General features: G+C 45.3%; 1 protein-coding gene across 3 annotated transcripts in view; it reads left to right on the top strand.

The window, feature by feature from the left end:
* The window catches only part of MATN2 (matrilin 2), a 188,091-nt gene that overhangs the window by 136,421 nt on the left and 26,237 nt on the right, over positions 1-25,433 (top strand). For 2 of the 3 annotated variants that reach the window (XM_004370748.2, XM_004370749.1), the window contains 4 exons: positions 2,129-2,251; positions 10,462-10,584; positions 14,097-14,219; positions 14,479-14,601. In XM_004370748.2, the coding sequence (XP_004370805.1) occupies positions 2,129-2,251; positions 10,462-10,584; positions 14,097-14,219; positions 14,479-14,601 (492 nt within the window). The remainder of the gene's footprint in view (positions 1-2,128; positions 2,252-10,461; positions 10,585-14,096; positions 14,220-14,478; positions 14,602-25,433) is intronic. The other variant, XM_004370750.2, reaches the window with a different exon arrangement.

Below are 25,433 nucleotides of genomic sequence, written 5' to 3'. Positions count from 1 at the left end.
TAAAAATATATTTAAAATCAACTATTTTTTTAAAACTCTGTAGCCTATACTTTGGTATTTCTTCCATTGCTTTTATGCATAGAAAGGTTTTTTCTATCCCCAATCACCTCTGTTTCTTAAAGTTTTGTGTTTATTACTTAACTTTATGATCAATCTGAAAATTATTTCACTTTAAGGCAAGAAATGAGACTACTACTTTCTTGCAACTAGACAATTTCCCCAAAACAACTTATTGAATAATTCACCTTCTTCTCAGTGAATTATGATCCTTTCAAACTTTATTACAAATGAAGTCCTTGTATGCACTAGGATTACCTGTCTTGTTCTATTGCTTGGCTTTTCTGTTCTTGAATCAGTAATATAGTGTTTTATTTGTTGTTGTTCTTGTGTGTTCAAGTCATTTCTGACTCATAGCAACCCTATGTGACAGAGTAGAACCGCTCCATTGTCCTAGGCTATAATCTTTACGGGAGCAGATTGACAAGTCTTTTCTCCTGAGGAGCCGCTGGTGGGTTTGAACTGCCAACCTTCAGTTAGCAGCTGAACACTTAACCACTTAACTCCTTGTCTTTTATTTACAAATAGTGTAATTCATTTTAATATTTTATAAGGCAAGTCCCCTTCGTCACTTTTCCCCCCAAAAAAGTTATCTCTTAGCTACTTTCACTTTTTTCTTCAAGTCAAAAGATTCTTTTAGGAATCTCATACATTGCTGGTGTGAATGTAAAGTAGTAAAATACCTATACAGGAGAATTTGGCAATATCTAATAAAACTACCCACCAACCACCTGTCAGTTTCTTATACTGCGGTGGCTTGCATGTTGCTATGATGCTGGAAGCTATGTCACCAGTATTTCAAATACCAGCAGGTTCACCCATGGTGGACAGGTTTCAGAAGAGCTCCCAGACTAAGACTAGGAAGAAAGGCCTGGTGGTCTAATGCCAAAAATTAGCCAATGAAAACCCTATGGAATCTCAACAGAGTGCTGGACGATGAGCTCCCTAGGTTGGAAGGCACTCAAAATACACGATAGCTGCAACAATGGACTCAAGCATCCCAACTGTTGTGGAGATGGTGAAGGATTGGGCAACATTTTGTCCTGTTGTACATGGGGTCGCCATGAGTTGAAGCCAGCTAGATGGCAACGAACTACAACTTTGGTTTAAATTAATGTATACTTAGAAATCACATTCTTTGACTGTGAAACTTGAGGTGAAAGAGCCTACTGATGTGCAGCTGAGTTCAATGAGGTACGAAGTGACATGTTTTGAACTTAGAAATCTATGGCTTTCACTCCTAGGACTATTTTTCCTAAGAAATTATTTCATATCCTATTGTTTGGTTCGGTGTTTGAGGAGTTTAAATGGTTTTTAATTTGAGAAGGTTTACTAGTCTTAATTAAAGTACAGTAAAAACCAAAGCACTCAACGAAGTTCTCTCTTCCCAGTCTATAATATGGCAAATACCACCCAATCACACACTTCCATTTTAGTAGATCTTAGATGAACCAAGACAAGGAAAGCATATTCACAAACTCATTTGTTGTATAAGCATTTTTTTTATTTTACTGTGTTAAAAAAATATATAATAAAACATTTTCCATTTTAGCTATTTTTAAGTGTAGAATTCAGTGGCATTAATGACATTCGCCATGTTGTGCAACCATCACCACTATCCATTTCCAAGTTTTTCATCACCCCAAACAGAAACTCAGTGCCTCTTAAGCAGTAACTCCCCTCTCCTGCCGGCCCTTGTAACCACTAATAAACTTTTGTTTCTCTGCATTTGCCTATTCTAGATATTTCATAGAAGTGGGATCTTACACTGTTTACCCTTTTCTGTCTGACTTATTTCATTCAGCATGTTTTCGAGGTTCGTCCATGTATGTTGTATGTGCATTTTGTAACACATCAAGAAGGTTTTCTTACTGAAGGGTGGGGAGTGGGGGAAGGTGAAGGCCATATCCCTGAACATGGAAATAGCTTTATTGAGAGATCTCTTCATGGCATTATTTTTTAAGGTCATGGGATTTTACCTGTTTAGGAAAAGTTAAAACTGAAAATCCCTTGGTTTTCGTATGTCAGATTTATTATTTTATTCATTATTATTATTTTTCTTTCTTTCCAGAGATAGACTACTGTGCCTCACCCAATCATGGATGTCAGCATGAGTGTTTTAACACAGAGGATTCTTATTCCTGCCGTTGCCTGAAAGGGTTTACCCTGAATCCAGATAAGAAAACCTGCAGAAGTAAGTCACAGTGGGTGTTAGAGAAGGGCTTGTTCTACCAAATGCCCCTTTAGGTAGTTTTCCTTTCCTTTCGAATCTTAAGCACAATATAGTTTTACCTAGTATTTGTGTTTACTAACATGACTCTGCCCTTTATTTTACCTTTTGGCTTATTGATCCTACTATAAGGATAACGATTTTTACAGATATGAATAGACTGGGTCTGGCCATTGGACTCATGTAGCAAAGTCAGAGCCCAAGTTGAAGCTCCCACCTATCTGAAATGAAATGTATTTGGGATTTGAGAAAGAAATGTCTAATCCCAGAGCTGGTTGATAAAAGGAGCTGGTTTCTTCCAGTTCTATAAGATTGGACACTTTATGGCTTTCAAGAGGGAGGAAATGAAGGAAGAAGAAAAGTAAGACTCTGGGGCATCCTAGCAGCATTTAAGGGGCACAAAGTGTCAGAAGTATGATATTAACGATGTGCCAAGCCTTTCATGTGGCACATCAAGGGGCTTGACCAGGGCTCCAGAGCATGGACCTCAAACAGGATCTCTTCAAACCAGATTATTCCTGAGAGACCACTAAAACAGAAGCTTCGTACAGACAGAGATTTTTGTCTTTTTCTCACTGCTGAATCCTCAACACCTCAGAGTGCCTGGCCATATGGAATAGGTGCAGCCTAATATTTGTTGAATGAATGAATCAGTGAATCTCTCTGAGACTTACCATCCTGGGGAAATCACAACTGTTGTTTGAATTACTCAGTCTTGTTCAAAAGAGGGCCTTTTTAAAACACGCAAGTTGTGATTTTTTTTCAGAAGTATTCCCATAGTCAGTACACTCTCATGCGCAATGGATTGTTTGAGTTCTTCCGACAATGTCATTCACAGAATTCTCAGAGCTCCTCTGTGCTTCTTCACCCACTCCTTCCTGGCAATATGTGTAGCAGGACTGAGTTTTCAAAGGTTTAACCATGTATCTCTTTTGAACAACATTGTGAGCTCTATGATTGAATCTAGATGAGTCACATTCTGCTAGTAGCACATATTAACTTCTGCACTCCTTCTAATATATGTTAAACATTGTTTGGTAGCAGATGGCTGTGGAGCCCGTATTTTGAAACAGCCTCATTTATAGAAGTGCCCACTGCCTTGCCTGGATACAAACTCTGGAAAAAAAACTCATTGCTGTCGAGTCCATTCCGACTCATTGTGACCCTATAGGACAGAGTAGAACTGCCCCACAGAGTTTCCAAGCAGCACCTGGTGGATTTGAACTGCAGACCTTTTGGTTAGCAGCCATAGCACTTAACCACTATGCCACCAGGGTTTCCAAACCCTAGAAAGATCCAAGCATTAAATGGGAATTTTAATTGAGAGCATTCAGAGTGTGAGAACAATTAGATGGAGTATATTCCAGTAGACCATAGATGCACATAATACGTTGGAGGGCCAACTTTTTTGGCCTCTCCTTCTGTGCTGTTCACACCTTCTTCCAGGGGGAGTGTGTCAGTGGTTGACACCCAGGGAAAGTCACTCACTGGCAGATTCATTTGTGGACCGAAAGCTCTTACGTGAAAGAGGATAATTAGATGTGGTTCAACTCAGACTCTCCTTGTGGTTGCAAGCCTCACTTTGTGTTACTAATGGAGTGAGTGAAGAAAGGAAACAAGTTAGGCACGCGGCCATCGGTGGAGAGAATTTCCTTTAAGTTCTGCAACTCTTACCAGTCCTGCATGATTCCCTCAACCTTTGCCTCTCTCTCCACACCCTGCCTGGAGAGGAACTTGGAATAAGAGAAGAATCCAAGGCAGTGAGCACACCATTATCAATGGAGGAGGGAGGCCAAAAACAGGAGGGAGAGTGGCGAGGAAGTGACTGTTTGGGAGTAGTTTGACTATCAGTCATCGACCCGCAGATGGGCCTGTTTGCAGACTGCGGCACAGTCCAGAGTCCCTAATGCTCATTCGTATATATTCAGTGACTATAGCTCCATTTCCTCTTTAGCCAGGTGTCCTAATTTTCTATCCAAGAAAAATAGAATTTTTTTCCTACAACACTGGTGTCCTCATCAGCCCTTCTCCCCAACCCTGCTTCTTCATTACATTTTCCATTGTCTTTGCTGCGAACTCAGCCCTCTCAACTCCTGAGGTCAGCCTCATAGAGCTTCCCCTGACGTAATGTTTGCACTTGGTGGGTTATGGCAGACAGCTGTGAATGGAAGCGAGTGCTCACTGTCTGCCGTTCTCTGGGGCATTCCATGGAAGAGGGAAGCAAAGACACTGGATTTAAAATCTGAAGCTTTTATTAGAAGTTGAGGTCTCCTAAGTGATCTGATTACAAATCTAGAGCTCAGGGTACAACCATTTACAGTTAATGGAGGTTGATCGATGGGGCTATTTTCAAATCTAATACAAAATCTATTTTTCAAAGGAATTTGATGTTATTCAACTAAGCTGGAAAAAAAAGTTCAAGGCAGGATCTTACTGAAGAAAAAACTCTTGGCCAGGATTTGTTCTTCCTCCTCCTCCCGGCATCATTTCTCCTACTAAAAAGTACCGTCATCGTCTGACTTAAAAGCATAAATTATTAAGGCGGAGGTGCAAAGCCCAGAAACTGGGTCTGGCCTGGCTCTCTAGGTGGGGCTCCAGAGCTGAATCTGATGTGGGTGGGACTCAGTGTGCTGGGCTCCAGGATTGCTCATTCTGGTACCACAGGCTGGTTGGTGCTCCCTGGAGCTGGAGATACTACTCTTAGAAAAGCAGGTGTAGGTAGACACAGGTTGGACTGAGCTGGAAGATGTGAGGTCCAGCCTTGGCAAGGTCACTCATATCAGCCATGTGATCTCAGACAGGCCATTTTACTCCTCTGGACATGGATTTCCTAAACTGAAAGAATAGGACTTCCTGTTTTATTCTGATGCCTTGTCCAATTTTTCTGAATCTTACTATCTGTGCCACTCAGCTGGCATTATAATTTAGTGCCTGGGGTCACTAATATTTAATGTTTTTAATGTCTTACCTTCCCACTAAGGATCCCTGGTGGTGTAATAATTAAGCACTCAGCTGCTAAATGAAAGGTCAATGGTTCAAACCCACCAATGGCTCCATGGGAGAAAAGACCTGGCAATCTGCTCCCATAAAGATTTCAGCCTAGGTCATAACAAAGTTTATTAAGAAAATGTTCTGCATCCTACTTTGGTGAGTGGCGTATGGGGCCTTAAAGTCTAGCGAGCAGCCATCTAAGATGCATCAATTGGTCCCAACCCACATGGAGTAAAGGAGAATGAAGAACACCAAAGTCACAAGGGAAGTATTAGCCCAAGAGAAAGGGCCACATAAACCAGAGACTGATTCAGCCTGAGACCAGAAGAACTAGATGGTGCCCGGCTACCACTAATGACCACGTTGGCAGGAAACACAACAGAGAGTCCCAGATGAAACATGAGAAAAGTGGGGTGCAGAACTCAAATTCTAGTAAAAAGACCAGACTTAATGGTCTGACTGAGACTGGAGGAACCCTAGAAAGTATGGCCCCTGGACTCTCTGTCAACCCAGAACTAAAACTGTTCCCGAGGCCAACTCTTCAGACAAAGATTAGACTGGACTATGGGACATAAAATGATACTCGTGAAGAGAGTGCTTCTTAGCCCAAGTAGATACAGGAGACTAAATGGGCAGCTCCTGTCCGCAGGTGAGATGAGAAGGCAGAGAGGGTCAGAAGCTGGTTGAATGGACACGGGAAATCAGGCATGGAAAGAAGGAGTGTGCTGTCACAGTACAGGGAGAGCAATTAGGGTCACATAACAATGTATGTATAAATTTTTGTATGAGAGACTAACTTGGATTGTAAATTTTCACTTAAAAGTACAACAATAAAATTAAAAAAAGAAAAAAAAGATTTCAGCCTAGGAAACCCTATGGTACAGTTCTACTCTGCCCTATAGGGTTGCTATGAATCAGAAGTGACCTTCCCAGTTGGGTCTCCTTCTTTGAGTTCCATGTAGAGTTCTCTGTGGAGTTGGCACTCATAAAGACTTTAATTTATTGTCTGACAGTTCCATCATCTGACCTTGGAGAGGTTTACTGGCCACGCTGGGACTTACCAGTTTGTGAGGAGACCTAACCAGATATGCGGTGCATAGTAGGCACTCAATAAATACTTACTGAGTGAATAAATGAGTAAGTGAATATCTAAGTAACACACATGAAGAAATATGACTCAGGTATGTAAAGAAAGCAAAGAGCTACAGTTAAACCTCTGCTATATGGAACCATCCAGAAAAGGGTCCTTTCAAATAGCTGTTTGCTAGATAGCTGAATAATAACCTCATTAAGAATCTAAATGTTTTTCAGTTGGATCATTTTGGGTATAAAACTTTCTTAAAGACAATGCTGGCTTTTTAAAACAGAGTGTGCTGAAGATAATTTCACCTTTCCCAGACAGCCCAGGTTCCCTTCTATGAGCTTTGGTTACTGATGTGTAATGAAGTCATTCCTGCAGGCCCTACGCTAACTAGCCCCAGTCTGTTGGGCCCTTTGTGTTCTGCTTGTTTGTTTGTTTGGGGCTGATGTTTTATTGCCGGGCTTATTTTTCTTGATCAAAGTTCTTCTTTGCTTGTACCTGGGTACTCCATTTTGCTCCGCACAGGTGAGTTTGTTGATGAGTTCCAGACAGATGAACCAAAACTGCACACAGCTAACAATATTCTGCCTCTCCTCATGCAGAAGGGAGTAGTTACGGAGAGAGTGACAAGGGTCAATAACAGCACCGTGATATCTCCTCCTGTAGGCCATCACCTGCAGCATGTCATGGAGACTTCCGTCTGCGCACTCAGTCTGTGGTCGCTCGTTCTTATACTCAATGCATACAGGCAGTTCTGTCCACCACCCACTGAGGGGGAGCACATAATGTACCCTTTAAAGGATGGGTCTGGGGTCCCTCAAGACTGACTTCCATTTACTGCTCCATTTTTACTAGCTCTGGGATCGTGAACAAGATATTAACCTCTCTCAAAAAAAAGATATTAACTTCTCCAAATCTTCATTTCTGCATCTTTAAATTATGGATAATAATAGCACATACCTTGTAGAATCAAAGGAAATTGTGTTTATAAAGTGCTTAGCCTAGTGCCTGGCATTTAGTAGGTGCTTAAGAGTTGTTAGCAGCTATGGTTATCATCATTAACATCATTATTGGGGGCCTCTGACAATGAGGAAAAAATATGGTCTGAAAGAAAGAGATTGAGGCATCACACCAAAATATGTTACATAACCATTGTGACGAATGCTGTGAAAGAGAGGTCCAATGCTTGAAAGAGAGGTCATGGGACATCGCTGGGGAAAAGACATTGAGCTAACATGTGATAGAAGATAGGGATTAACTAAGTAATGGTGGGAGTGGAATGGGAAGGATAGGGCATTACAGGTAGAAAGACCAGCAGGTACATGAGAAGGGTCTGGAATAAACCGGAATGAGGCTGCGAAGTGACTCCTAGGCCGTACTAGAGGTCTCAGTCTTTATCCTAAGGGCAGTGAGGAGCCATTGATACAAGAGGGTGACACGTGTCATATCTAGAAGTTATTTGTATATGTAAGCTCCCTCAAATACTTTTTGGGAAGAGACATGATAAATAAAAATAAAATGTGTACATTCTTGGTTCATTACTTTATGGTTTCAGATTATTTCCCCTGTATCAGTTAGGATACTTTTTGGCCATACAAAACAGAAAATTCAATAAACAATGTCTTAAGCCATGGACATTTACTTTTTACCTAAGAGTTCCAGCAGTGGTTGGTCCCAGAGTTGACTCATTGTTACCAAGAACCCAAACTCCTTCTGTCCTTTTATTCCGCCATCCTCAGCATGTTGACTTTTCATTCTCATGCTTGTTGCTTCATGGCTACAAGACAGCTGCTGCAGCTCCAGGTATCATACCCTTACACTATACTAGATCCAAAGACAGAAAGAAAAGAGGGCAGGAAAAGGTATTTCTCCTCATGTACCTCTGTCTTTTCAGGGAGGAAAATCTGTCCTAGGGGCCCCAGTAAACTTCTTATGTCTCATTGGCCAAGATTAGGGCATATTCCCACCCTTAAAACCAATTACTGGCAAAGAAGAACATGGTTGCCAAGCTGGCTTAGACCAAACATGATTCATTCCCTGGGGGTTAGGGTTCTATTCCCAGGAAGACAGAGGTAATGGTTGTTGGCAAGGCAACAAACATCCCCAGAAAAAGAACACTGCCGTACTGTTAAACTAATCCAGCCCAGCCAATGAGGTTGGTGGTGACCTTTTCTCCAGCACCAGTCTCATAAAGGCCCTTCACAAGCTCATTTTATTTCCTTTTACAGTTCTCCATCTCCCCCATAACCTGCTGTTTGTGGGATCGTATGGTTTTAGCATTTTCTACCAGGAAATGAAATTGTTAATTGGCTACTGGTAATGATGGAGTTTCCATCTGCTGGCAGGAACGCGGCTTGGACAGGGGTTATTCTTACAATGGAACAGAACTGCAGTAACCTGGGGCAGCATCAGAAATATGTCTTCTGATGTATTTTCAGTTTGATAGTGTGGATGCTCTCATGATCTCACGCAGAGCAAAGTTAAGCATTTGGGGCCCTTCTTAATGTAACTGCCACTTCCTGACTCTCCTAAACAGCTGTATATTTTGCAAGATCAGCTTTTGTTTATTCGACCTCATGTTGTCCAGTGTGACTGCTGGATGTCACTGGAGACGCCAGCTTCCTAATGCTTTGGGTCCTGGTGATCAGATTAACTCAAGGAGGAGACCGATTGGATTTTCTCAGCTTTTCCATCTTTCTTAGAAGGGGAAGGGCGGGGAGCTGTGGTCCTTGCCTTAGTCATCTAGTGCTGCTATAACAGAAATACCACAAGTGGATAGCTTCAACAAAGAGAAATTCTCTCACCGTCTAGTAGGTTACAAGCCAAAATTCAGGGCGTCAGCTCCAGGGGAAGGCTTTCTCTCTCTGTTGGCTTCTCATCAATCTTCCCCTGGAGTAGGCGCTTCACCACGCAGGAACCTCACGTCCAAATGACGCGCTGTGCTCCCGGCACTGCTCTCTTGGTGGTGTCAGGTCCCTAACTCTCTGCTCACTTCCCTTTCCTTTTATCTCTTTTAAGCTAAAAGGTGGTGCAGGCCACACCCCAGGGAAACTCCCTTTACATTGGATCAGGGTTGTGACCAAAGTAAGGGTGTTACAATCCCACCCGAATCCTCTTTAACATAAAATTACAATCACAAAATGGAGGACAACCACACAATACTGAGAATCATGGTCCAGCCAAACTGATACACACATTTTTGGGGGGGCATAATTCAATCCATGACAGTCCTCAACCTATTTCTCTGTTCGTTGGCTATCAGAGGGGAAAAAGACCAGTGCTGAAGACTCCAGAGGTATACTTCAGGCATCAGGTTTTCTTTCAAACAAGCTCCCAGAGAGCAGGCACTGTTTTCTCTGCATCCTGCAGAGCGCCTCATTGACTGAAGTGCTCCTGCCTTTCCCCCTTCTCTGCAAAGTCTTCCTAAGGGCACCGCTCTGGCCTTGTCCCTTCCACAAACACTCCCACCTCACCCCAGCCCTCCAGCCCCCTGTCTGACCCCTCATAGGCTCCACCCCACGGCTTGCAAGGTCTTGCATGGCTCTCTTTACCACCCCAGCCTCATCTGAATCCTCTGCTCTTTGTAGCTCCCCCAAATGCGCTCGCTAACCCTCATCCACAGGCCTTTGTGTTTGCTGCTCCTTACTCTCTGCTCTCTCTCGACCCGCCATGCTTTACCTGCCTGACTCCTCTTCAAGGCCTCCAGCTGGTCATCACCTCCTCCGGGAAGACCCCCTGATCCCAGGAGTCTGTTGGGCCTCCCCATCTGGCTTTGTGTTGTATCATCTCTCTGTCTTATGACTGCCTGCTCACGTGTCTGTCTCCTCACTACAGCGGGAGCCCTTTAATTAAGGCAGGAGCCTCAGCTGGAGTGACTCCATTCCCACCACCATTTCACCCCCCTCACCCTGCCTTCACATCTAGCTCAGGGCCTGGCACTTGGTTGGTGAAGAAATGAAGAAATGACCCATTCAGGGCTCACTCTGCAGACAGGCACCCACCAGCTGTCTCCATGGGGTGCTGGGAGAGACCTGAGGGGCTGACCTCACTGCCCTTAGAGAAGCCCAGAGATAGATGAAGGGTCTACCCTTTCTCTCCTCAGGGATCAACTACTGCGCTCTGAACAAACCAGGCTGTGAGCATGAATGCATGAACACAGAGGAAAGCTACTATTGCCGGTGCCGCCGGGGCTATACCCTGGACGCCAATGGCAAGACCTGCAGCCGTGAGTGTGCCCCCGGGGCAGGCAATGCTGGGGAGATGGGCTCCAGCAGGCTGTCCGGGCTCACTGGCAGCCAGTCACTTCTGAGACTCCTGGGTTTCCTGTGGGCCTGATGGTCCAACAGACTTAACCTCTCCTAGCCTCAGTTTCATCATCCATAAAATGGGACTATTAAAAATACCTACCTAATAGGGGGGCACGAACGGTTAAGCACTCAACTAACTACTAGCCGAAAGATTGGCAGTTCAAACCCACCCAGAGGTGCCTTGGAAGATAGGCCTGGTGCTCTGCTTCCAATTGGTCACAGCCATGAAAACCCTATGGAGCAGTTCTACTCTGCACAGATGGGGCCACCATGAGTCAGAATTGACTCGACGGCAACTAACAGCAGGGTGAGTGGTAAGGATTAAAAGAGTCAATACGTATAAAACACTTAGAACAGTGGTGCCAGGCACATAATACGCGCTCAGTAAATACTAACTAATATTATTATTTGCCGCTAAGAACATCAGCTGGGAGTCAGGCAGGCCTAAATTCAAATCCAGGTTCTACCACATATCTTGGGCAAGTTATTTAATTTCTCTAAGCCTTGATTTCCCATCTGTTTGAAAAGAAAAAAGTGAAGATAATAATAGTATTGATCTCCCAGGGTTAAGGGGAATAACAGGGGCCATTTCAGTCTCTTAGCACTGCCTGGCACAAGGTAAGCATTCAGTCAATGGTAATAATTCATTATTATCATAGAGCCATGAAAGTGATCAGTGCCTGGCCTTATGTCACCTTGAGTTGGCATGAGAGGCCAGAAGGGACAGACCTCAGAAAGTACTTGTGCTACCACAGAGCTGATCTAAGGGCAGAGCTGACAAACATGCGGCTTTTTGTGAAGGCTTTTCTTCATTTCCTTGTGTAAGAGCCACAACAAAGCTCCATTTGGTGATGTAAATGCATGGAAACTTGCAGGCTTTGCCAGCTGGATGGCTCCGTCATTCTTTATGAGGCACAGTCTCCTCTGGCCCAGGCCAGCAGGGGTGGGAGCCCATGAGCACTGTGGTGGCTCCCTGTGACCCTGGCACACTGGGATGGGGGCTCGGTGACATAGAAGGGGCCCTTTGTGTGGTTTTCACCCAGCAAGCCGCGCATCTGCTCCAGCTTTGGAGACAGAGATAGATTGTGAATGAGAACAGTGCAGCTGTTGAACACTTGGACCCTAAACCTCCAGGAGGGGAGGCTTCACAAATGAAGTATTAGGGACAGAACAGCCCTCAGGAAAACTTGCTCCCTTCAGTCTTCAGAGGGAACAAGTGCTTCAGTCAGGCTTTCTAAGGGCTTATCTTGGAGGTCAAAGAACTTTTGAACCAGCAAATGGGTGCAAAAGTCAGCACCCTGCAGTATTGGATGTCTCTGAGTCCTATGAGAAGCCAGTGGAGAGCAGAGGGTCTTTCATTCAACAAGGAGACGCCTTTGTGAAGACGGGTATATGTAGATCCTGCCTTCTTCCAGGAGTGTGGGGCCCTGGCAGGTTTCCGGGGCAGGGTGGGCATGACCTGACTGAGCCCACCTAGACCACATGGCCATGGCCTGCCTCTCCCACCTAGCATGTCTTGAGGGAGCCCAGAAATGCTCAGAGCAGGGGCCAGAAGAGATTAGGGTCTCTTGTCTCTCCGTGATATAATAAGAAGGATCCTCTAGTCAGCTCTGAAAACCAGTTGCCATTGGGTCGATTATAACTCATGGTGACCCCACGTGTATCAGAGTAGAACTGTGCTGCACAGGGTTTTCAATGGCTGATGTTTTGGAAGATCACTAAACCTTCTTCTGAGGCACCTCTGGGTGGACTCGAACCTCCAACCTTTCAGTGAGTAGCCGAGCACGTTGTTAACCACCCAGAGACTCCGCTTAGCGCCATTTTGTCTAGATATCCCCAGAGAAAGCCATGGTATTCTGCTCCCCTTGAGGGCTCAGGGAGCCCCAGGCCATAGTAACAGCAAGCTCTGACAAGGGCCTTGGTCTGCGCAGGGCATTGCTGTAGCACTTTCCATCTGCTAACTCTTTATCCTCACAATAGCCCTATGAGGCTGCTCCATTCTTATCACTATTTAAAGATAGGAAAATGGCAACACACAAAGATTGAGTAACTTTCCCAGAGTCACACGGCCAGTAAGTGGTAGAACCAGAATGTGAACACAGGCATCTGGCTCCTGAGATCCTGTGTCTGCAGTAGGTGCATCCAGCAGTGGAACGTTCCAGAAGGCACTGGTCCCAAGCTCCTTGGGGGTGAAGAGACCCACTTGGTGGCCCTGCACAAGGCCTCCAGTGTCTCTCCGGTCTCTGGGGGTGCACTTTCTCCATCAGAGAAATCTGGGAGGCCATCTGCAGGGCTGTGGGAGCCGCTTACCACAGCTGTGTGTTCACTATCCTTCAGCACTTGCTGCCCAGCAGAGCCAGCTGTGTGACCTTCCAGTGCCAGGATCGGCCCCACATGCAGGCCCAGGCTTTTGGTTTATTTTCTGAAATTAAGTGTCCTGGTTATGGGAAAAGGGAACAAAACAAAACAAAACACTTTTTCGTTTGCAAATAGAAATGAAGCTATACCACTAATTCTTACTCAGCACTATTCAATAACAGCAAGCATTCATTGAGTGGTTACCGTGTGCCAGGTACTGTTCTGACGGCTTTACATGTATCAACTCATCAAATCCTCACCACATTCCTATAAGAAAGCAACAGTCACCATCCCCACTTCCCAAGTAAGGAAGTGACTGGCCCAGCCTCTCATGGCTAGGAAATGGTGGGGATGGGATTTGAGCCCAAGTAGTTTGATGCTATAAATTCAAGTGGACCCAGAGGCCTCTTGGAAGAAATGCCTGGTGACCTACTTCTGAAAAATCAGCCATTGAAAACCCTGTGGAGCTCAGTTCTACTCTGACATACATAGGGTCGCCATGAGTCAGAATCAACTCCATGGCAACTGTTTTTTTAGTCTGACGCCAGAGCCTTCATTCTTAAGCGCTGCTTTTGTCAGCTGTGTGGCTTTGGGCAAGCAACTTGACCTTCCCTAGCCCCGGTTTTCTCTCTGTAAAATTAAAATAGCACCTGCTTGGAGACTGGGAAATGAGTCTTTAGGGCTGTACTCTTCCAAAACACGAATGGGAATAAAAACAAACAAACAAGGCTAATTTTCCAGAGAGCCCAAGGGCGCTGGATGAAACGCAGCCTTCCCCAGGGCTAGTTTTGATACCAGTGAAATGAAATAGTCCCTGAGGGGCTTTGCCCAAGAACGTTTTGTTTGTTTAATGCTCCTACCGGTATGGCAGGCTCCTGGGTGGCTCAAAGGTTTGCTCTCCACTGCCAACCTAAAGGTTGGTGTAATACTCCGTGGAGTGCAGTTCTACTCTGTAAGGCAGGGGTTCCCCAAGAGTCAGAATCGACTCCACAGCAACGGGTTTGGTTTTGGGGTTTGCTGGTGCGGCGTTGCTCCGAAGTCCTTTACACTTTCGTGTTTGTAACGGCGGCAGGAGTGGATCACTGCGCGCAGAACGACCATGGCTGTGAGCAGCTGTGCGTGAACACGGAGGAGTCCTTCATCTGCCAGTGCTCGGAAGGTTTCCTCATCAACGAGGACCTCAAGACCTGTTCCAGTGAGTCCTCATCACCTGCCTCTCGGGAAACCGTCTTCCTAGGGAAATGTTTGTAGCAGAAGTGAAACAGGAAACTGCCCTCTTTCTTCCACCCCTCTCTCTATTCACGAAGGCTGTAGGGGTGTCCACGTGGGATCCATGAGTTCAAAGGCGGGAGTCAGAGTGGCGGTTACTTCATTCCGTTATCAGTAGCCTGAGGGCGTCGTTGTCGAAGGCTGCGGTGCCCACCTGTGCTCTTACTTGCTGTTTGGTTTTGCAGGGGTGGATTACTGCTTGCTGAGCGACCATGGTTGTGAGTACTCCTGCGTCAACACGGACACATCCTTTGCCTGTCAGTGTCCCGAGGGACATGTGCTCCGTAGTGATGGGAAAACCTGTGCAAGTGAGTGTCTGAGGCCCTGCCACACGCAGGACCTGGAACAAGTGTGCCGTGGTCTGTGTGCACCCAGTACGTGTACATGTGTGTACGTGTGTAAGGTGATTTGGGCCCTGGTGGCTGTCTCTCCCTGTGCTCCCAAGCTTCCTTCCTACACTCCTAGAAACAGCTTTTTCCCATTTCCATGGTCTGTGTCGCTGTCATTCTGAAGCTGGACAGAGCTGTGTTTCTTAGCTCTCACTGCTCTACCCCCAAACCAAACCAAACTAAACCAAACCCGTTGCAACTGAGCCGATTCCGACTCATAGCAACCCTATAGGACAGGGTAGAACTGCCCCCTAGGGTTTCCAAGGCTATAATCTTTACAGGAGCAGACTGCCACATCTTTCTCCCTTGGAGTTGCTGGTGGGTTAGACCTTTTGGTTAACAGCTGAAAGCTTAATCACTGTTCCACCAGATACCTGCATCCTGGCCTAAAATGGCAGTCAGCCAGCTTTGCACATGGGTGGTACAAATGGTTAAGTGACTGCTAGCCTGCAGATTGTTGGTTTGATGGATTTTGAGTTAGTTTTTGTGCATAGTGTGAGGTATGGGTCTTATTTCAGTTTTTTGCAGATGGATATCCAGTTATGCCAGCACTATTTGTTAAAGAGACTGTCTTTTCCCTAATTAACGGACTTTGGGCCTTTGTCAAATATCAGCTGCTCATAGGTGGATTAATTTGCATCTGGATTCTCAATTGTGTTCCATTGGTCTATGTATCTGTTGTTGTACCAGTACCAGGCTGTTTTGACTACCATGGTGGTATAATAGGTTCTAAAATCAGGTAGTGTGAGGCCTCCCACTTTGTTCTTCTTCTTCAATGCTTTACTTATTCGGGGCCTTTTCCCTTTCCATATGAAGTTGGTGATTTGTTTCTCCATCTCATTAAAAAATGCCAGTGGAATTTGGATCAGGATTGCATCATATCTGTAAATCCCTTTGGGTAGAATAGACATTTTCACAATATTGAGTCTTCCTATCCCTGAGCAAGGTATGTTTTTCACTTATGTAGGTCTCTTTTGGTTTCTTGCAGTAGTGTCTTGTAGTTTTCATCGTATAGGTCTTTTACATCTCTGGTTAGATTTATTCCTAAGTATTTTATCTTCTTGGGGGCTATTGTAAATGGTATTGATTTGGTGATTTCCTCTCTGAAGTTCTCTTTGTTGGTGTAGAGGAATCCAATGATTTTTGTATGTTTATCTTGCATCCTGATATTTTGCTGAAATCTTCTATTAGTTCCAGTAGTTTTCTAGTGAATTCTTTGGGGTTTTCTGTATATAAGATTCTATCATCTTCAAATAGACATACTTTCGCTTCTTCTTTACCAATTTGGATGCCCTTTATTTCTTTTTCAAGCCTAATTGCTCTGGCCAGGGCCTCTAGCACAATGTTGAATAAGAGTGGTGATAAAGGGCATCCTTATCTGGTTCCAGTTCTCAAAGGGAATGCTTTCAGACTCTCTCCATTTAGGGTGATGTTAAGGAATTTCCCTTGTATTACTATTTTGCTGAGAGTTTTTATCAGGAATGGGTGTTGGACTTTGTCAAATGCCTTTTCTGCGTCAATTGATAAGATCATGTGGTTCTTGTCTTTTGTTTTATTTATGTGATGGATTACATTGATTGTTTTTCTAATGTTGAACCATCCCTACATACTGGTATAAATCCCACTTGATCATGGCAAATTATTTTTTTGAGATGTTGCTGAATTCAATTGGCTAGAATTTTGTTGAGGATTTTTGCGTCAATGTTCATGAAGGATATTGGTCTGTAATTTTCTTTTTTTGTGGTGTCTTTACCTGGTTTTGGTATCAGGGTTATGCTGGCTTCATAGAATGAGTTTGAGAGTATTCCATCCCTTTCTATAATCTGAAGTACCTTTAGTAGTAGTGGTGTTAACTCTTCTTTGAAAGTTTGGTAGAATTCCCCAGTAAAACCTTCAGGGCCAGGGTTTTTTTTTGTTGGGAGATTTTTAATTACCTTTTCAATCTCTTCTTTTGTTCTAGCTTTATTTAGTTGTTCTACCTCTGTTTGTGTTAGTTTGGGTAGGTAGTGTGTTTCTAGACATTTGTCCATTTCCTCTAGGTTTTCAAATTTGTTAGAGTACAATTTTTCATAGTATTCTGTTATGATTCTTTCAATTTCAGTTGGGTCTGTTGTGATATCGCCCATCTCATTTCTTATACGGGTTATTTGCTTCCTTTCCTGTTTTTCTTTTGTCAGCTTGGCCAGTGGTTTATCAATTTTGTTGATCTTTTCAAAGAACTGGCTTTTGGTCTTGTTAACTTTTTCAGTTGTTTTTCTATTTTTGATTTCATTTAATTCTGCTCTAATTTTTATTATTTACTTTCTTCCAGTGCCCGAGGGCTTCTTCTGCTGCTCTCTTTCCATTTGTTTGAGTTGTAAGGTTAGAGCTTTGATTTTGGCTCTTTCTTCTTTTTGGATGCATGCTTTATTGCTATAAATTGACCTCTGAGTGCTGCTTTTGCTGTGTTCCAAAAGTTCTGATAGGATGTGTTTTCATTCTCATTTGATTCTGTGAATTTCTTTATTCTGCCCTTAATTTCTTCTATAACTCAGTAGTTTTTGAGCAAGGTGTTCAGTTTCCATATGTTTGATTTTTTTCCCTTGCTTTTTCTGTTATTGATTTCTACTTTTATGGCTTTATGGTCAGAAAAGAAGCTTTGTAATATTTCAATGCTTTGGATTCTGTTAAGGCTTGCTTTATGGTCTAATATGTGGTCTATTCTGGAGAACGTTCCATGTGTGTTGGAAAAGAAAGTATACTTGGCTGCTGTTGGGTGGAGTGTTCTGTATATGTCTGTGAGATCAAGTTGGTTGATTGTGTCATTTAGATCTTCCGTATCTTTATTAAGCTTCTTTCTGGATGTTCTGTCCTTCACTGAAAATTGTCAGCATGAACCCATCCAGAGGTGCCTCAGAAGACAAGCCTGGCAGTCTGCTTCCGAAAGGTCACAATCTTGAAAACCCTACGGAGCAGTTCTACTGTGCACACATGGGGTCACCATCAGTCAGAGTCCGTCTGAGGGCAACTAACAACAACAATAATTGTGTGGTCTATTTACTGACCAAGGAGCAATGGTGGCACAAACTGTTAAGCATTCGGCTGCTAACTAAAAGGTTCGTGGTTCGAACCCACCCAGCAGCTCCAAGGGAGAAAGACCTGGCGATCTGATCCTGTAAAGATTACAGCCTAGAAAACCCTTTAGGGCAGTTCTACTCTGTCACATGGGGTCTCTATGAGTAGAAAATATCTCGAGGGCACCAAACAACAACATTTACTGACCACTGACTATGTGCTGTGCAAAGCACTTCCCATGCATTATTGCATCCTAGTAACCCTATGGAATCCCCATTTTACAGATGAGGAAGTTGCAGCTCTGATTTAATAAAGAGCCTAAGGTTACCACCTAAAAAGAAGGGGGTTCAAACTCAGGCTGAGAGAAGGCAAGGGTCTTGAGAACTCCTTTGCCCTTCCTCCTTGGCTCTGATCATCTGGCAGCAGATGAGGTTGGCAGTGATGTCTCCTGGGTGTTTCCTTGCAGCTGGTCCCAGCTCCTAACTCCATTAACAAAAACTGCTCCCAGACCTCCTCACTCCTTCATTCAAGAATGTTGTGTTTGCTGCCCTGCAGCGCTGTTTCCAAGTGAACCAAGATAAAGAATTGAAAATTAACCATTTTGAGAGATAAGGTCAAAAATGGAGGAAAAGGGCTATTATTTACCTTCCCCATCCTGCTGGTCTTTTTGGTTATAGAACCACTGATACCACTGTAGCCACAATCTAATTTAGCCACATTTTATAGCGTCCATTCACATGGCAGGTGAGCTGGCAGCTTAGCTGCGTGTGCCTCCCTAACTAGGAACATGAGAGAAAATATTTCCCCAGTTTGGGATGGATTCTTGAGTTGTGGCAAATGGGTTATCCATTTTCAGGCTTTCTTGTGGCTCCCTGCCCAGCTGCCTCCCAAACTCTGTTACGGCCAGCACAGGGAGGGTCTGGGCACTGGGGTATCGCATGTGTTGAATCACATCTACATTTGACTGCATGCCAGAGCCAGATGCAAGCATTTTTGTTGGTTTGTTTTAATTCTCCATTATCTTAGATTATTCATGCTCTTCCTCTCTCCTCCCTATTACTGTGAATAATCCAGAACTGACTATAAGATGGTTGCATGACTTCTAAGAAATTCTCATGGGCCCTTCCAAACAAATAGCAGCCCCTTCTCACACAGAGTCCCTGGGTGGTACAAATGGTTAACATGCCCAGCTGCTAACTGAAAGATTGGAGGTTCGAGTCCACCCAGAGGTGCTTTGGAAGAAAGGCCTGGCAACCTACTTCTAAGAAATCAGCCATTGAAAACTCTATGGAGCACAGCTCTATTCTGACATGCATGGGGTTGCCATAAGTTAGAATCGACTTGACGGCACCTGGTTTAACTGGTCTCCATACACTCTTATGCCCTGCTAACCAGGTCCACATCTGGGTTATGCCACTGACACTTTTACTTTTTTTCCCCATTTTCTTATTTACAGTGTGTTTGTAACTAATGGCACAGTGATGTTATCCATATGAGTAAACTTATCCAACAGTACAATTTTGATATGTATATATTTATATATGGCTATGTCTATATGAGATCTTGTGAGATATTCAGATGGGTTAGAATTATCCTGGGGAAATGCTACATGAGAGACGCATTTTTCCCACTCGCTGATACATAAGCGTTGAGCTATTCAGCAAATTGAGGACTTTCTGTCTACCCCCAGGGTGATTCAGTCTGGCTGCCCTGTCCTATAATAATAGCCTAGGTTTTCAGTCCAGCCACAGTCCAGCCACAGGGCTTGGGATGTGTGTTTCCCTGCCCTATGCCAGATGACAAAGAGCCAGATGATGTGACTTCACATTCTTTGTAAAGCCTACTGGCTGTGGATGGGGAAGCCAGCTGGGGGCCAGCCAAGCCTAGCTCAGCAGATAAGGGATTCCTTGGCCCTTCATAAAGGCAGTTGGTACCTAGAGGCATTGACAGCAGGTGGTCTGAAGAGCCCTTCACTCACCTTCAGGAAGGTTCTCTGAAGCATAGAGGCCAGGCCCAGGTTCCCAGGGTCCTGGAACGAAGTGGGCACTGTTACCCACAGGGTCTGCAGACACCTCCCTCTCCACTTGCTCTCTGGAGTGAAGGCCTGCCTTTCTTTCTTTCCTCCCTTCCTCTCTTCCTCCTGCCCCCCAACCTGTGATCAGAGGCATAGTGAGGGGGGACTAGAGGGGGAAATTTGCCTCTGGGGAACAAGTCCAAGGGCACTGGCAGGCGAATCACACCCACATCCACCCCCCCCCACACACACACCCTGTCATCAAGGGGTGTGCGTGGTCCCAAATTTAGAGATTGCCCCAGGGTGCTCGTTACCCTTGCTAGGCCTCTGCCTGTGATTGCCCAGATTTTCCCTAGGGAGGGCTTTCCTTGCCTCGGGCAGTTAGATACACACACTTGGGGTGAGGGAGGGAAACGGGCAGTCTCATCCACCAGCTGCAGCAGAGAGGCCTCCTCCCCTCTCACACTCCTGGATATTTTCCTGCCATAGACCTTGTACAAGTGTATCCCGGCACGAAGAAAGACTCCACAGGCCAGACACACATGGGGCACAGCCCACGGGCCTTCGAGCACCGGAGGTGGGAGACAGGTTGCCAGTTCTGGCCCACGGGCAATGCACAATGAAGTTGAATGAGTGAGAGAGTGAATGGAGAGAGGCCACCTGTCTTTATTTCCCACGGCACCTAGCACAGGGTCCACTCCCTGCTCAAACACCTTCAGTGGCTCTCCACTGTTTCCCAAGATAAATTTCCAAATCACACCCCTGGGTTTGGCAGTGTAGAACCCCCACCCCACCCCTTTCACCTCACCCCACATCTGCCTGAACTCCCTTGCCCTTCAGTCAAACTGGCGACTCCCCTCTGTATTAGCTTCCCAGGGCTGCTGGAACAAAGTACCACAAACAGGGTGGCTTGTAAGAACAGAGATTTATTATCTCACGGTTCTGGAGGCTAGCAGTCTGAATTCAGGGTGTCAGCTGGGCATGTTTTCTCTGAAGCATCTAGGAGAAGATCGTTTCTTGTCTCCCCCAGCTTCTGGTAACCCCAGACCTTCCTTGGTGTCTTGGTTATCTAGTGGTGCTATAACAGAAATACCACAAGTGGATGGCTTTAACAAACAGAAATTTATTTCCTCACAGTAAAGTAGGCTAAAAGTCCAAATTCAGGGTGTCAGCTCCAGGGGAAGGCTTTCTGTCTCTGTTGGCTCTGGAGGAAGGTCCTTCTCATCAATCTTCCCCTGGGCTAGGAGCTTCTCTGCACAGGAACCCTGGGTCCAGAGGATGCACTCTGCTCCTGGCACTGCTTTCTTGGTGGTATGAAATCCCCCGTCTCTCTGCTCACTTCTTTCTTTTATATCCCAAAAGAAACTGGCTCAAGATACATCCAGTCCCTTAGACTGAGTCCCGCCTCATCAACACAACTGCCGCCCATCCCCCCTCATTAACATCATAGAGGCAAGATTTACAACACAGGAAAATCCCATCAGATGATGAAATGGTGGACAATCACACAATACCAGGAATCATGGCCCAGCCAGATTGATACACACATTTTTGGGAGACACAGTTCAATCCAAGACACCTGGCTTGTAGATGCATTTTCACATGGCCCTCCTTCCTCTGTATCTCTGTGTCTCTTCACCTCTTTTATAAGAACTCTCAGATTGGATTAGGAGCCCCCTACTCCAGTAAGACCTCATGTTAACATAACTGATACCATCTTCAAAGACCCTATTTGCAGACAAGGTCATATTCACAAATACCAGAGATTTGGACTTCAGCATAAATTTGGGGGAGTGGGCACAGGTCAATCTATAATGCTTTCTGAGCAGGCCCTGTGCCCTCCAGCCTGTCCTGTCTCCACTTAGGGTAGCCTCCCCAACTCCTGCCAGTGGAAACCCAGCCGCGTGGGGAGCTTCCTGCCCTCCCTATCTGATGCGACTCCTCTCCTCAACCTCCACAGGGTATCTGCACAGTGCTCCCCAGGCTCTGCCTCACGCTGTGTGGAGTTCCAAGAAACAGGGTGGCAGAGTAGAAATAGTACTGAACTGAGAGCCCAAAGACAGTTTAAATCTTGTGCTTCCACCCTGGGCAAGGGAATTGACCCTTTCTGGGTCTGATTCCTCATCTGTAGGCTGGAAATGATCATTCCTGCCTGTCTCAGGGTCACTGTGTGACACAGAGCTTTGTGAACTTGTAAAGTACCATAAGTGAGGCAGAGGTGGTTTAGTGGTAGAATTCTCAGCTTTCATGCGGAAGACCCGGGTTCAGTTCCCAGCCAGTGCACCTCATGTGCAGCCACCACCTGTCTGTCAGTGGAGGCTTGCACATGGCTATGATGCTGAACAGGTTTCAGTGGAGCTTCCAGACTTAGACTAGGAAGATAGGCCTGGCAATCTACTTCCAAAAATCAGTCAATGAAAACCCTATCGATTACAATGGTCTGTCTGGTCTGCAACCAATCATGGGGATGGCGCAGGGCCAGCCAATGTTTTGTTGTGTTGTGCACAGTGTCCCACAACAGGGGCTGACTCAATGACAGCTAATGAAAACACAGTGTCCCTAAAGTACTCTCGTCAGAGTCTTACCTCACCACCCTTAGACTGTCCCTTAATGAGGAGAGGGCTAATGTAGTACCTTGCACTACTGCATGGAGACACCCTCTCCTAGGGGGCCTGCTCCCCTTGGAAGGGCCAGAAACAGGCCACCCTATGAGGGGTGAGACTCAGGAGCCCAAGAACACTGACAGGCAGCTTAGTCACAAGCCTCAGGGGAAAGCCATGGAAAGTTGGGGGATCCTAGCTGGGGACATTCCTAATGAGCTACCACAGAGGGGTCTGCGAAGGCCTGATAGGGCCTAGGTCCCTCAGCTCGGCCTCCTAGGGCTGAGGTAGCCCTCAGCAAGCCTTGGGGAGTGAGGGGAGAAGGCAGCCTTTACCCTTGTGTGTTCACATTATAGACTCGGTGGAATGGAAGGATGTTTAGAGATCTTCCAATTATTTTGTGGGAAACAGGCACAGGGAGGAAACTAATGCCTCAAGATGTCCCTGGGGGTCTGTGGCAGAGGCAGGACTAGAACCTGGGTCCCCTGACTCCAGGATCTCTTGCCCAGTGTAAGCTGTCCCGAAAAAGAACATGTCTCAGTCCAGCTACTTCTTGGTTTATCTGAGAAAAGCCTTATACTGTACAGAGTTAAACAATTGGCTAATCTTAGTTTTATTATAAAACTAGAGAAAGAATTACAACATTTCCTGCCTAGTAAAATAAAAATGTTGTAATTCTTTCTCTCGGCCTTCAGTTACCCTCTTGGCAGGCTTTCTTCCTCTGAGGCCAGGGTTTTAATAGGAGCCTCAGATACAGGATTGCTGTCTGTCATCACGACAGAGGTGTGAGTCCACAAAACAGGTTACTCCACGATTGCTTCAGCACAGACGTATGTGACTCACCAGATCTGGGATCCAGATGTGAAAACAGTCTGTATCGGCACACAGGGGTGTAGGTCAAAAAACCTGTGCTGGGTCCTGAAACTTCTAATCATCCCGATTACAACTGCAGACCCCCATTCACGATGGGGGTTTAATATGTGAACCTGCCTCCTTAAGTGCAGATGGAAGCAGACCTTTCTTTTAGAAAGAAAATGTTTTCTTCCTGCGTTCTGAGATTTCTCATAACCTCTTTCACCCATTTCATTTAAGTGATGGCTTCTAATCAGTGTTGTCTTACTCTGTTCTCTGGATTTGATTCTAGGTACTTCCTTCTTAAGCTCTTGGTTCATGTATTCTAATTCTCTGCAAGTATTTACTGCATACCTGTTTACCTGCATTGTTCTGGGTAGGTTGTACTGGGTGCTGGTGACCCTGAGGGGTTCCCACAGATTCAGTTTCTGCCCTGACAGAGTGTAGAGTTTCTGCATTAAAGAAGTAACAGCCAGTTAGTGTGGTGAGGGTTGTGATCTGGGAAGGAGGGGTGCCACAGGAGCATGTGACAGGGAGACCCTCTCCTAGTCTAGAGAAAGGCTCCCCGAGAAAGAGGTGTTTAATCTGAGACCTAGGGATTGAGTGGACTGAGCTAGCCAGAGATAGGGGGGAGTGCCCCAGCCACCAAAAGAGCATGTGTAAGCCCAGGGTCCAGAGAGTGAACTGCAGGAAATCTGTTCCTGAGCATGTCTTTAAGTCAAATTTGTAGGTAAGTCAGAACAGGTGTATACAGTTCTTATTTAGCCTTACTTTAGTGCAAGAAAGGAGCCCTGGAGGCACACTGGTTAAGAGTTCACCTGCTAACCAAAAGGTCGGCAGTTCAAATCCACGACCTGCTGTTTGGAAACCCTGTGGGGCAGTTCTACTTCTGTCCTATAGGGTCGCTATGAGTCAGAATCGACTTCATGGCAATGGGTTTGGTTTCGTGCAAGAAAAGGCTCCAAGCCTTTTCAATGATTTAAAAGCTATAGGTGCAGCAAGTGAAGGTGATAGTGATAAAGAACTTGTTGCAGGTAGGGGTTAGTTCAGTTGTTTCAAAGTGAGGGCAAATTTACATAACTTTAAAGGGCAAGTACCGGTTGTCAACAAGTTGGATGTTCCTACCCCTGGACTTAATGTATTGAGTATTGAGCGTGAGAGGGTACTGATGGGAGATGAGCCTGGAGATGCAGGCGGAACAGATCGCCTGCTGCCTTCAGAGTCATCCTAAACTGGAGGCTCAGCCTCACTTAAGAAGACCATTTTAGCTTGTCTTCTGAGAATCTAGCTGGTTGTCTGAGCAGACTGCTGAGCTATGGTGAACGGTGGATGTACAATGGAGCAGAGAACACCGAGGTGATAGACTTGCCATCTACTCTCACCTCTGCCCCAGTACACCTGAAACATTTCACCTCTGCAGGTTAAGGGCCTTGAGAAAGTCACTTCCCCTGTCTGCCAGTCAGCTTCCTCAACTCTAAAATGAAGGGTTTGACCAGTTGATTGCCCCAAAATAAGGATAGTACCTGGCACAGAGTAAATGCTTGATAAACACTTGCTGAATGAATGAACTCCTCACCAGGGTGCCCACTACTCCTCCCCAGGCCAAAGGCACCACACAGTAGCAAGTCAGGGTTGGTGGCTATCTTTGCCTGTTACCGAACCACTGAAGCACTTCCCTGTTGGGGACTAACCTTAGCTTTAGAGAAAAGCTGACACCAGGTTGGTTTCAGACTTGGTAGATAGAAAGCAGTTAGACCTATGGTCAGGAAGTTAACTACCGTACGCCCTTGGCATTCTCTAATTTACTACGTGTGGTTCTTTGATTTATGGGTGGCCCATAAGATCCAGGACATGCAGAAATTGGACAGTTTTGCTGAACAAATGTGAATTGTACATTCTGAAATGCTGGTGTGTGGGAGCATGTGAGGGAGCCCAGCTCCCGCCAGTATCCACAAGGTTCTCATTAAAAACATCCTCATGACACTTCACCAAAGAAGACATTCAAGCGGCCAACAGACACATGAGGAAATGCTTGCAATCACTAGCCGTTAGAGAAATGCAAATTAAAACCACAATGAGATACCATCTAACCCCGGCATTACTGGCACAAATCAAAAAAACTGGAAATAACAAATGTTGGAGAGGCTGCGGGGAGATTGGAACTCTTATGCACTGCTGGTGGGAATGCAAAATGATACAACCATTTTGGAAAATGATACGGCGCTTCCTTT

This window comes from Trichechus manatus, unplaced genomic scaffold (genome assembly GCF_000243295.1).
Source record: "Trichechus manatus latirostris isolate Lorelei unplaced genomic scaffold, TriManLat1.0 scaffold00009, whole genome shotgun sequence".
Lineage (NCBI taxonomy): Eukaryota > Metazoa > Chordata > Mammalia > Sirenia > Trichechidae > Trichechus > Trichechus manatus.
This window is presented reverse-complemented; position numbering and strand designations above follow the sequence as displayed.